The sequence below is a fragment of the Chanodichthys erythropterus genome, chromosome 23 (assembly GCF_024489055.1).
Source record: "Chanodichthys erythropterus isolate Z2021 chromosome 23, ASM2448905v1, whole genome shotgun sequence".
Taxonomy (NCBI): domain Eukaryota; kingdom Metazoa; phylum Chordata; class Actinopteri; order Cypriniformes; family Xenocyprididae; genus Chanodichthys; species Chanodichthys erythropterus.
Window position 1 is genome coordinate 3,353,301 of NC_090243.1, and position 12,093 is coordinate 3,365,393.

At 36.4% G+C, this 12,093-nt stretch overlaps 1 protein-coding gene across 2 annotated transcripts in view; it reads left to right on the plus strand.

Annotated features, from left to right (window-relative positions):
* trpa1b (transient receptor potential cation channel, subfamily A, member 1b) overlaps positions 1 to 12,093 on the plus strand; it is a 62,292-nt gene that overhangs the window by 12,364 nt on the left and 37,835 nt on the right. For both annotated transcript variants that reach the window (XM_067377864.1, XM_067377865.1), the window contains exons 4-14: positions 1,591 to 1,766; positions 3,432 to 3,539; positions 3,615 to 3,723; positions 4,672 to 4,817; positions 8,295 to 8,431; positions 8,962 to 9,010; positions 9,229 to 9,328; positions 9,426 to 9,526; positions 9,700 to 9,869; positions 10,089 to 10,253; positions 11,605 to 11,719. In XM_067377864.1, the coding sequence (XP_067233965.1) occupies positions 1,591 to 1,766; positions 3,432 to 3,539; positions 3,615 to 3,723; positions 4,672 to 4,817; positions 8,295 to 8,431; positions 8,962 to 9,010; positions 9,229 to 9,328; positions 9,426 to 9,526; positions 9,700 to 9,869; positions 10,089 to 10,253; positions 11,605 to 11,719 (1,376 nt within the window). The remainder of the gene's footprint in view (positions 1 to 1,590; positions 1,767 to 3,431; positions 3,540 to 3,614; positions 3,724 to 4,671; positions 4,818 to 8,294; positions 8,432 to 8,961; positions 9,011 to 9,228; positions 9,329 to 9,425; positions 9,527 to 9,699; positions 9,870 to 10,088; positions 10,254 to 11,604; positions 11,720 to 12,093) is intronic.

The window sequence follows — 12,093 nt, forward strand, 5'->3', positions numbered from 1 at the left end:
CCCACTAATCTAAACACCTTATTTAACTAATTTGTTTGCCAGGGTCAAATAGAAAGACATCTAAAACATTCACCCTAAAAAATAAATGTCTAATTTAGTTGAGGAACAAATAGTTAGTTGTAGTTGTGTTAAAGGCCTCAATAGATGTAAAATGTACATCTAAAAGACAAGTAAGATACAGGATGATCAGTTTGTTCATATCTGTAACGTTAAATAGCACATTTCATTTCAAGTTAAAAAAAGATTTGGTTTTGGTAATGGTAATATTAAATTAACTATACAAGGCAAACTTATATCAAACAGATATGTTAAAGTGTTTGCATTACCTTAAGTTAGAAAATGTCCACAAATACATCACATTGGTCACATTAACAGCATGAAGCAACACCATTTTGCGTGACACATCCTCCGTGAGCGGCCTGATCGCGTCGCGACTCGCGAGGCCTTTTCGTTTCGGCCCGTTAACAGATGACTGTCTGCCTGTACAAATGTGATTTACGCCATAAAATAATCACGACCAAGTGCGCTGATGAACACGAAGTTCTCGTGAATTCCAACTGTTTCTATTGATTAATTTTTGACCCATAGCCGCTATGCTAAAGCACCGGGGAATGTGTGAGATCCTACCGCGACCGCGCTGAGGAAAACCCCGCGCAAGTCTGCTTCGCGCCCCGCAGACGGAGGATGCGTCAATCCGGGGTTACCAATATGAATCGCGAATGTAAATACATAAATATTTACCAAAGACTGAGGGGGAAAATAAAATAATAAGTCACTTACCACAGTTGTAAATCACTCCTCTTGCTGCTACCCGAATCTTGACCGTTGGAAATCCCATAATGCCTCTGTATATTTGAAATTTACAGCAATATTCTGTAAATTTGATTCAAACCGCCACGCCCCCGGAATTCATTGCAATTTACAGCAATATGCTGTATTATTAAAATACAGCCATCGGCTGTAAAATATTGCTGTAATTTTTACAGCAATTCATTACAGTGTGGATCTCTGAAGAAGAACAGGGTGAAAGTGATTCAGTGGCTCCTGATCTGAACCCAATCGAACACCTATGGGGGATTCTGAGGAGACAAGTTGAGCATCACTCTCCATCCAGTCTGTTGCTCTTCAATGTTGCTCAAATGTTGCTCTTCAAAGGGGGTGTACTCATTTACACTGAGCAATGTTTATATTATAGAAAATATGTACAATATAATATTATTTCAATGTTAGTCTTGACGAGTCCAGATTTCTGAGACGCGCACAATAAAAGCGTCATGTAGTTACTGTCCTATATGAACTTAAAATCACAACACTGGTGGAAATTTTTTATTCATAAGTTCACAATTTATTGCCTTTATAACATTGCCATTGTGTGGTAATTTTATATGTTAAAAAAATTATTTTATCTTTGTGCTTTTTGCACAATCAGTAATTAAAATTTTTTGTTATTCTGTGGAATTCGCATGCCTTTTCAAATAAGGTATTTATTTCATCGCTAGGACACACTGCTTACCTTTGAAATCGTACTGAATTTCCTACTGTCCTGAATGTCGCAACCATCGCATATATTCAGTGTTTTCTGCTTTGTAGAGCTGAATGTACAGGATGAGCAGGACAGAACTCCTCTGCACTGGGCTGTGGAGAAGGATCAACAGCAGAGCTGTGAATTACTGCTGGAGCTGGGTGCTGACCCCAACATCCTCAACAGCGCCATGATGGGCCTTCTGCATCTGGCTGTCACAAAAAGATACAATCATCTTGTAGAGGTCAGTCACATATGCTGCTGGTAATCTGTTGGGGTTACTGTCGCGGCAAAGAGCAGAAGTAGATATGCATTTTCTTGAATATCTTGTTATGATGTGCATCAGACTGTATCAAATATACACTGTTGCTCAAACGTTTGACTAATTAAGATTTTTTTATGTCTTTGAAAGAATTCTCAGTAACACTTTATTTTAAGGTCAACTAGTTGCTTATTAGTATGCATATTACTAGAATATTGACTATTTATTAGCATATATTAATGCCTTTTTCTGCATGACCTTATTCTACATTCTTAATCCTACCCAATACCTAAACTCAACAACTAACTTACTAACTATTAATAAACAGTAAATTAGGAGTTTATAAAGGGAGAAGACGTAGTTAATAGTTTATATGTGTTCCCTATACTAAAGTGTAACCAAATTCTCTTATGCTTAGCAAGGCTGCATTTATTTGATCAAAAAATACAGTAATAACAGTAATATTCTGAAATATTAGAATTTCAAAGAACTATTTGGTAACACTGTGTACACTGTAGTAATAACATTAAATTATGCATAATTATGTGCAACTAACCCTAAACCCAACCCTACTCCTTTTTAAATAGTAACTACATGTTATTAATTAATATTACTCAGTACTTAAATGTATAGTTACACTGTAACAAGGACACTTTAACATAAAGTGTAACCAACTATTTTCAATTTTAATATTCAAAAATAATTTATACCTGTAATGCCAAAGCTGAATCGTCAGCAGACATTACTTTGTGACATTGTCACATGATCCTTCAGAAATTATTCTAATATTTTGATTTGGTGCTCAATTTTTATTAATTATTGTTGGTGCTCAATTTAACAATAATGAAAACAGTTTTTGCTACTTAATAGTTTTTTTGTGGAAAACAGTTATTTTCAAATTGAAGTGTTATTAGTGTTTTAAAAATACTTCTTTCAAAAACAAACAAACAAAAAAAAAAACGCAATACCAAACCTTTCGAATTTGATTGAGCAGCGCATTTAAAATCATTCTTGTCGGTTATTGGCTGGAGCATGTTTATTATGTTTCGTGGTCCAGGCTGCACCAGTTTCTTTTTATTGCCGTTTTTGGAGCTTGTGGGGACTACAAAGACCGTGTTTTTTTTACAGTGTGTTCAGGGGACAGGCAGCTGAGGAGATGTTTGCTGTATGTGACAAAAAATGTTTTGGCCTAAAAACGTGTGACATCGCTTAGAGCACCTTTAACATGTAGGTGCAGTTAGTTAGTTATCAGATTATATACTATAATTTTATATAAATAATTCTAAAGTAACACTGGTTGAAGTAAAAATAGATAAAACAATGTTGTGTCTTTAATGTAAGTTAGTATTAACTTCTTGTTTATTGAATTGCTCTACAGAAGCAATGTCACACTTGTGATCATGTTATTGATCTAAATATCATCATGCTGTAATTACCTGCGTCCTCGTGCCTACAGTTGAATCACAGATATACTGATTTCTGGCTTGTGAGATATTCATTAGATAGCCAAGGGACAGATCAGTGGGAAACTTAAGGGCGTCCTCCATATAGAATCTGCTTCCTGTTGGGCTGAAATGCTGTAGGAATTATACTGATTGAGTGCCTTGCAGATAATGAAGATCATTTTGCATTTTTTGCCTGGCACAGGTCCTTCTGTCCTGTGACAGAACAGATGTCAATCTGGAGGGTGATCTAGGAAACACCCCTGCGATGCTGGCCTGCAGCAATAATAATTACCAAGCTCTCCATTCTCTTGTGAGTACAAAGGGCAATAAAAATCCAAAAACTCACATATTGTGTAATAAAAGTGATTATTTTCTTTCCTTGTAGTTCAAACATGGTGCCAAGATGTGCATTCAGAACAAACTGGGACACTATGCCATCCATACAGTTGCTTTTGCAGGTGCCAAAGAGGCCATGGAGCTGGTTTTGAAAATTGGTAAGCAAGTTTAATATTTTCGTTACACCAATTCACCATGACGAATCCATTCCCAACCCACTCACCATTCTGTTTAGACAGGCACTGTGACTCTGCACAATGCACGGGTGGTCTTCTGTTCCGGAATGATGTGTTCAAGACATAAATATTTGTGGGTTTTTCAGACAGCTCCCTTTGGCTTAGAGACAAATGACACAGTTTTCATTTACATTACAGTCCAATATTTTCAGATTCTGAAATGCAAAACAGTTAAAACAAGAAGGGTCAACAGGTGAAACATTACTGCCAACCTCCAATGCTATGGGATTTATTTGCAAGCATGTCACATGGTAACCAAACAAAATGGTGATGCTTTCATTGTGTCTGAGGTTTGTGACATTAAATGGATAGTTCATGCAAAAATGAGAATTCAGTCATTCTTTACTCACCCTCATGTCATTCCAAACCTGTGTTACTTTTTGTTTTCCTATAAAAAATAATGTAGATTAATTAGTTAATTAATTAATTAATTGTTGATGATCATGATGACCAAATGTATCAAAAAACATGCCAAAAGGGGACTTGTGATTCAAAAAAGATGTAAAAGCACCATAAAAAGGGGCCTGTACACCTTATGCACTATATTCCAAGTTTTAGCTATTGCATTACTCCAGAAGTCTTGAAATATAGAGCATGAATTGTTATAAAACACTTTTATAATAACATTATGCTGCTTTGTCATTTTGGAGCTCCAGACCCCATGCACGTCATTATATTGAAAAGAATGGCCAGGATATTCTTTAGAAATTAACCTTTTGTGTTCTGCGGGAGAAAGTAGAGGTTTGGAATGACATGAGGGTCAACCAATGATGAGAGAATTGTATTTTTCTTCTTTCATCTGTATGAAGTGTCAAGTATGAAAAAATGAATCTGAACTTTTCATCTCCTCTCTTTCTCATCCTCATGAAGGAGAAGAGCTGGGTATTTCCCCTTCAGTGCACATTAATTATTTGGATAAAACCAAAAGCAGCCCCCTCCATCTAGCTGTACGTGGGGGCAACATTGAGGTGATCAAACTTTGCATCATTAAAGGAGCCAGAGTGGATCAGCAACAGGTAACTGCTGTTTCAACAAATATAAAATGTCTCAGTAAGAACTGTAACCCTGCTTCTCTGAGAAGGGAACGAGAATGTTGACGATATGGGTACTCTTCTGTGTGATCTGCGTCTGAAGCACGTGTGAAATTACTTCAGTCTTATGTAGTCCCATGACAGATGACTGACGTAGCTAAAAAGGACATCCAGAACAAACATCATCAGCTTCGATTGGCTGAAGTAAGATGCTCTCAGGCATGCAGGAAGTATGGCACAGTGACACAGCATCTCATTCTCTTCTCAGGGTCGCAAACAAGATTTTACCTTTCAAGGGAACTCAGCGCTACGTCAGAATGTTGAATCTATGGGAATATTTATACCCACTTTAGCTATACTGAAAAAAATGCCTGCTAAAAAGTTGTGAGTCACTGATTACACTGTATGCAGCATGTGTGTAAAAATAACATTTGTGTGATGAGTGAAGAAAAATTAAGTCACTGAAATAAGGCCATAAAACCCATACTAAATATTTGTTCATAAGACTTTTAAGAACTGGATCTTGTAGCCTAGAATTTTTGCTTAAAACTATGTGGAAATCATCCTGCCCACTCATTCACATAAAATAATATATTGGTGTGAATGATCATGAATGAGTTTCACACTTGGGAAGATAATGACCCCTCCCCAAATGGCCCTAACACATGAATGGGACTCTGGGGGAACTGGAAGAAAGAATGTGAAGAGATTAAAAGAATGGCTTTGTTACGTTTCTAGTGTGTAGGAATACGCACAACGAGGAGAATAAGATCAAAGTCCAACTTTACTAGATAATCCAAAATAGCATACAGGGAATACAGGAGAGTAACACACACTAACATACAACGTATAACCGACAAACACAAGAGTGAAGGGTGAGTGAATATATACAAGTCCCAATGAGTGCTAATGATGATGACTGTCCTCAGGTGTGTGTGATGATGATGATGTGCAGGTGCAGGGCAGAGGGGATGCTGGGAAGTGTAGTGCAGGAACCGGTGGTTGTAACAGGCTTTTTGTTTGTTTGTATTTTAATTACAACACAGCATAATCTAAATATACATAACAAAGGCACATTATTGAGCACACTGATCTAAACACAGGGACTTGAACAATCACACACTTTTGTGCCAGTTCCTGTTCAACATACCTGGAATTTCTAAGGTGTTTACTTTTTGCCATGCACTGAAGAAAAAAACAAAACTACCCTGCCATCTGTAGTCAGTGATTTTACCATGTTTTTGTAGAATATCAGTCCATTTTGAAGAGACTCTTGTGAAAGTTTGAGTCTGCAGGACTCATCAGTGTTACAGTTTCTAATGTATTACTTATTTCTGTAGAACAAAAGTATTTTAACTTCTTTTTGCTATAATCACGAAAAAAGCTAGTGATTGTGCCGATGCCTCTTCCAACCCCAGAGGGTTAAACCTGATGATGTGAAATGGGTTGCCCCTCACGGAAAGCCCCTTGATCTTGTCACCACTTAAGTGGTCTCATGAAACTGAGACAAGACTTTATGTTCTTTTTGCTCAACAGCAGCAGTTTTCCTCTTGGAACTCTGTCATGCAGGTCATTTTTGCCCAGTCTCTTTCTTATGGGGAAGCCATGAACACTGACCTTAACTAAGGCAAGTGAGGCCTGCAGTTCTTTGGATGTTGTTGTGGGGTCTTTTGTGACCTCTTGGATGAGTCGCTGCGCTCTTAATTTTGGTCGGCCGGCCACTCCTGGGAAGGTTCACCACTGTTCCATGTTTTTGCCATTTGTGGATAGTGGTTCACTGGAGTCCCAAAGCTTTAGAAATGGCTTTATAACCTTTTCCAGACTGACAGATCAATTACTTTCTTTCTCATTTGTTCCTGAATTTCTTTGGATCTCAACATGATGTGTAGCTTTTGAGGATCTTTTGGGCTACTTCACTTCAGGCAGGTCCTATTTAAGTGATTTCTTGATTGCGAACAGGTGTGGCAGTAATCAGGCCTGGGTGTGGCTAGAGAAACTGAACTCAGGTGTGATAAACCACAGATAAGTTATGTTTTAACAGCAGGGGGCAAGCTTTTTTTCACACAGGGCCATGTGGGTTTGGATTTTGTTTTCCCTTCATAATAAAAACTGCATGTTGTGTTTACTTGTGTTATCTTTGATTCATGTTTAAATTTGTTTGATGATCTGAAACATTAAAGTGTGACAAACATGCAAAAAAAAAAAAAAAAATCAGGACACCACTGTCACTTTCACACCACTACATATATATACAATTTTGTGACTTTTTGGACTCTCAATTTCAATCCCTCTTAAGGGCTTAGATGTTTTATGTCAAACTTGTCTATTTTTAGTTTGTCATAATTTCAAAATTTTGTCAATTTTTTAAATGTCATAACTGAGACTTTTTATGTCATAATTATGATTTACCAAAGGTTGATTTCTTTGGCCTTATATACCATTTGGTTTAAAATAGAAACCTAAAATCTAAATTATGAGATACTATGTCATAATTATGAAACAAAGAGTCAAAATTGACATTATATGACATTAAAACATTATGACATTATGACATTAAAAACATAATTATGAAACATTTTAAAATAATAACATTAAATAAATACAACCTAAAAAGTCAAAACTGTGAGTGAGACAGAATTATGAGAAAACAATTATTACTTTTTATCTAAATTTGAAATATAATTATGATTTACCAGAGCATTTTTTCTTCGGTGTTGAAAATGGGCTTCCATAGAATGGCCTAGAAACAGAAATTCATGGCAAGTGGTTCCAATTTCCACCTTTCTGCTAACTAGATTATCCACCAATCTGAATCTTGTCATAAACATATTTTATCATACTCCTCCTACAGCTGTAATAAGATACTCTGCAAAAATGTATATAATATAATCAAGAGTCCATTATCATCAAGACTTATTTCTGTAAAAGCTTTTTGATACATTAAACAACACCATGTCCTGTAAGAAGTTTGGGGACAAAAATAACAAAATTGTTAAATATGCCTAATGTTGGGCTATAATGTCACAATTCTGAAAGAGATACCAAAAAAAAAAGAAAAAAAAAAGAAAGAATTCTTTCATGGAATGCAGCCATAGAAGAATGTAGTTTGCAGTAAACACAAAAGCAGCCTGATTTCCTGACTCTCAATCTAGACCACACAGACACAAACACGCTCCTCCATTTGTCGTCTTCAGTCTGGGTTGATGCATTCAGTAATAGCTTCAGATAGTTAAATTGATACAAATTGCAGCCACTTACATCTATAACTGAGCTTGGCCAGTCAGCCCATTGCCCCAGCAATTCAGGGTGCTCTCTCATTAATGGTTTGTGTTATTGGTGTAGCAGCTGAGAGACTGTCCCCCTCTTGCATTACCTGGCCAAGCCTCTCCTACTTATGTCAGGCTAATAGCTGACTTCCATCTCAGTGTCTGTGTGTGTATGTGTGGCTTGATTGTTTTGCAGTGTGACAAATCCACAGCCCTCCACTTTGCCTGCACTCAGGGTGCTCTGGAGGCCGTCAAAATCATGCTTTCCTCTTACAACAGAGTGGAAGACATCATCAACATCAGGGATGGAGCCAATCAGACCCCCTTACATAGGTCAGTGTGCTTCATATACTGCTGTCCAGTATTCATTATTAAGTGAACTAGCCCTCTGGTTTATCTTAGAGCTGATTTCAGTTCATGTTAAAGGGACAGTTCACTCAAAAATGAAAATTCTGTCATCAATTACTCACTCTCATGTCATTTCAAATCCATAAGACTTTCATTCATCGTCAAAACACAAATGAAGATATTTTTTACATTAAACAAAGATTTAAATCATTTATTTAAATATTAATATGAAATTATTATTTAAAATTTGAAAACAATATCTAAAGTAAAAACCTGAAAGTAAAAACTTGTTTTATGTCATTATTTGTTTTTATATACCCTTGATAGGTTTGGTTATATTTGTTATTGTATGTAAAACTTGCCTCAATAAAAAAATGTTAGAAGTAATACTTTTTGCTATTACCAAACAAATATATTTATAATGGTGGGTTCTTGTCCTATTGCAATTTGCAGCTGTATTTGTTTGATTAATTTCCATGCTTCAATGATTAACAATGACTTTCTTTTCCTAATAGAGCCACATTGTTTGATCATGTCGCGTTGGCTGAATATCTTATTTCAAAGGTAAATGTTTGAATGGTTCCTTTGTGAGAATGTGAGTGGCTGAAACATCCAAACTATTATTCTGCTGTCTGTGCATTTTGTGAACCAGCAAGCTGCTATGCTTGGATTGACCTTTTGATAAGATGAATATTAACCACCCAATATCTCATTATCTTATTGTATGTCCTTTGATAAAGCTGGTAATTTACTGTTATTTGGATCTCATTTGTCTTGGAAAGGGAGCAGAAATTGACTGCATTGACTGTAAGGGACTGTCTCCACTGCTGATGGCCTCCAACTGCGGTGCTTGGAAAACTGTTGCATTTTTACTGTCAATTGGTAAAACATTTTCATGAATTTTCAACACATTTTCTTTCTCCAATATTATTTGCATGCACATTTCTGCATAATTAACATTTTCTTCTATTGAAAAAAGGTGCCGATTTCAAAGTCAAAGACAAAGCAGGTCGAAACTTCCTCCACTTTGTCATTCTTCAACCAAAAGGGCTGAAAAATCTTCCTGAGACAGTCTTGCAGGTGTGAAAATCTTCCTAAACGTCAAGTCCACTTTGTCAAATGCAGAACACTTTCATTTTGAAAACGAGCCTGAAGAGTCCAAGTGACCCTTTGTTATGGATTATTACATAATGCGTTGTTTTGAACATGCGTAAGTTCTGTATATAGTTATAACGACCCATTGCCTCCTCCAGTGTAATGCCGTGAAGGAGATGTTGTCTGATGAGGATGTTGAAGGCTGCACTCCTCTGCACTACGCCTGCAAACTTGGCATTCACGATTCGGTCAAAAATATGCTGGGTCTCAATATCTTCTTGGGTCAAAAGTCACGGGAGAAGAAATCAGCGCTTCACTTCGCTGCAGAGTGAGAACGTTTGTAATGCAGTTAGAGCTATATCAAAGCCAGATCTTTCTGCTTATTTTCTTAGAAGTAATAAGATTTGACCTACAATATCATATCATTCCTGACCATTTATGAGAATTTTGCTGGAATTTATACAAATGAATGCAGAATAACTCCAAACTTTAACATTTCACATGTTCCCAAACCTGTTAATATTTCCCCCCCCCCAATGTCTGTTAGATATGGGCGTTTAAACACATGCCACAGGCTGCTGGAGTCCATCACGGACTCAAAAATGTTGAACGATTGGGACGAAAAGGGCCTGACGCCCCTTCATCTTGCTTCAAGGGCAGGACACGCGCAAGTAGTGGAGCTGCTGCTTCGGAGAGGAGCGCTGTTTCAAAGGTACACCATACTTTTTCTGGAAAAGCAAAATATCTACATTTTCGCAGTCATCAAGTGGTACTTCATTACTCTAATAGCTGCCAGGCAGTGTTATTTTAATACCATTGAGATACTACACTGTAAAATGTACAGTGTTAATCTGCAATTGTTACCTTGAAGAGCTGTTTTAACCCATAAAAATGTATGTTGTTGGTATAAATTAACATATTTAGGTTGATTCAGCAATATTACAAAACAGTCCTTGATTCTGATTGGTTAGCTGTGTTCAAAGCCGTTGTAAATTTCCTGAAAACGTACAGCTGACTGCATTACATAAGTATCACTGCACCACTGAATGTCTATGTTGCTGCATCTGTCTTAGCGACCATTCTTAGCAACGTAAACATATGTTTGTTCTCAGCTGATTTTGTTAATTGAAGCTTACTGCATTATGTAGAAGAGTATTGTGAGAGAGATATTGAGTGTATTACATGCATTCAAATTTAGCATTTTCTTTTAGGTCAGTCCTATGTTCATAATAAAAAATCAGTTTGAATGTCCGCTGCGTTCTTGTCCTTTTAACATTTAATGGGTTTTCCTGTGCCCTGCTGACAGTGACAGCACTAGTCAAAGCATTTGTCATTTGCTCTTGTTTCGTGTTCACAACATGTTTCAATATAAAAGTCTTTGCGACTGAGTGACTCACTCATAAAGACAATCTTTGCCGTAATAAATGTAACTTCTGTCTCTGTTTATGGTCGGGGACTATTTTTTCCAGCTGAAGGAAGGCTTTTGATATCACTCTAAAAAATGCTGGGTTGTTTCAACCCAAGTTTGGGTCAAAAATGGACAAACCTAACCATTGGGTTAAATTTTTAAATGCATTTTTTAACCCAACGGTTGGGTTTGTCCATATTTGACCCAAATTTGGGCTGAAACAACCCAGCATTTTTTAGAGTGTAGAAAGTTGCATTGATAGATATTTTTGGCTTTAATATTTGTATTGTGTGGTAACCGTTTTATAAAAGCAATAAGCCCCAGGAAGCTGTGGTTTACAGTGAATTTATAACAGCTAAGGGGGTTTTAGGCACTCCGCTCTGTGTCGTTATAAATTCACTGTAAACCATGACTTCTTGGGGTTTATTGCTTTATGAAATCATACTTCTGACTGGATTTAGATGTTATCATTTTTAGGTTATTTTTTTTAGATAATATTTATTTTATTTCAAGTAATGAAATGTCACGATTGGGTGAAAATATCAAAAGCTAAAATTCCAACTTTTTAGCTAGGTAAGCTTCACAAAATGCACTTGGTTACAATGTGATTTCATTCAGCTGGACATTCTATCATAAGGTCTGTTGTAATCTCTAGTGATTACAAAGGCTGGTCCTGTTTACATCATGCTGCGGCTGAGGGATACACACAGACAATGAAAATCCTCCTCGCAGCCAATGTCAAACTACTGGATGGAACAAATGAAGATGGGGTAAGCAGCGTAAAAATCACTAAACACCTGTGGAGCACAGTCAGTTTGAAGAATACAATTGCCAAGCCATAGGAAACTGAGTTTTGAAAATCCAAAGAACACTCTCCTTTAAATTTCACATTAAAATAAATAAAATAAAAAATCAGCATATCAGAATGATTTCTAAAGGAAGAGTAATGATGCTGAAAATTCAGCTTTGCCATCACAAGACTAGATTACATTAACTTAGAAAACAGTTATATTAAATTGTAATAATATTTCATAATATTACTGTTTTTACTATATGTTGTCAAATAAATGCATACTTGTTGAGCGTTATACTTTTTTCAAAAATGCATTTTTTTAAAATACTTTTAGTATACTGTATTTATTGA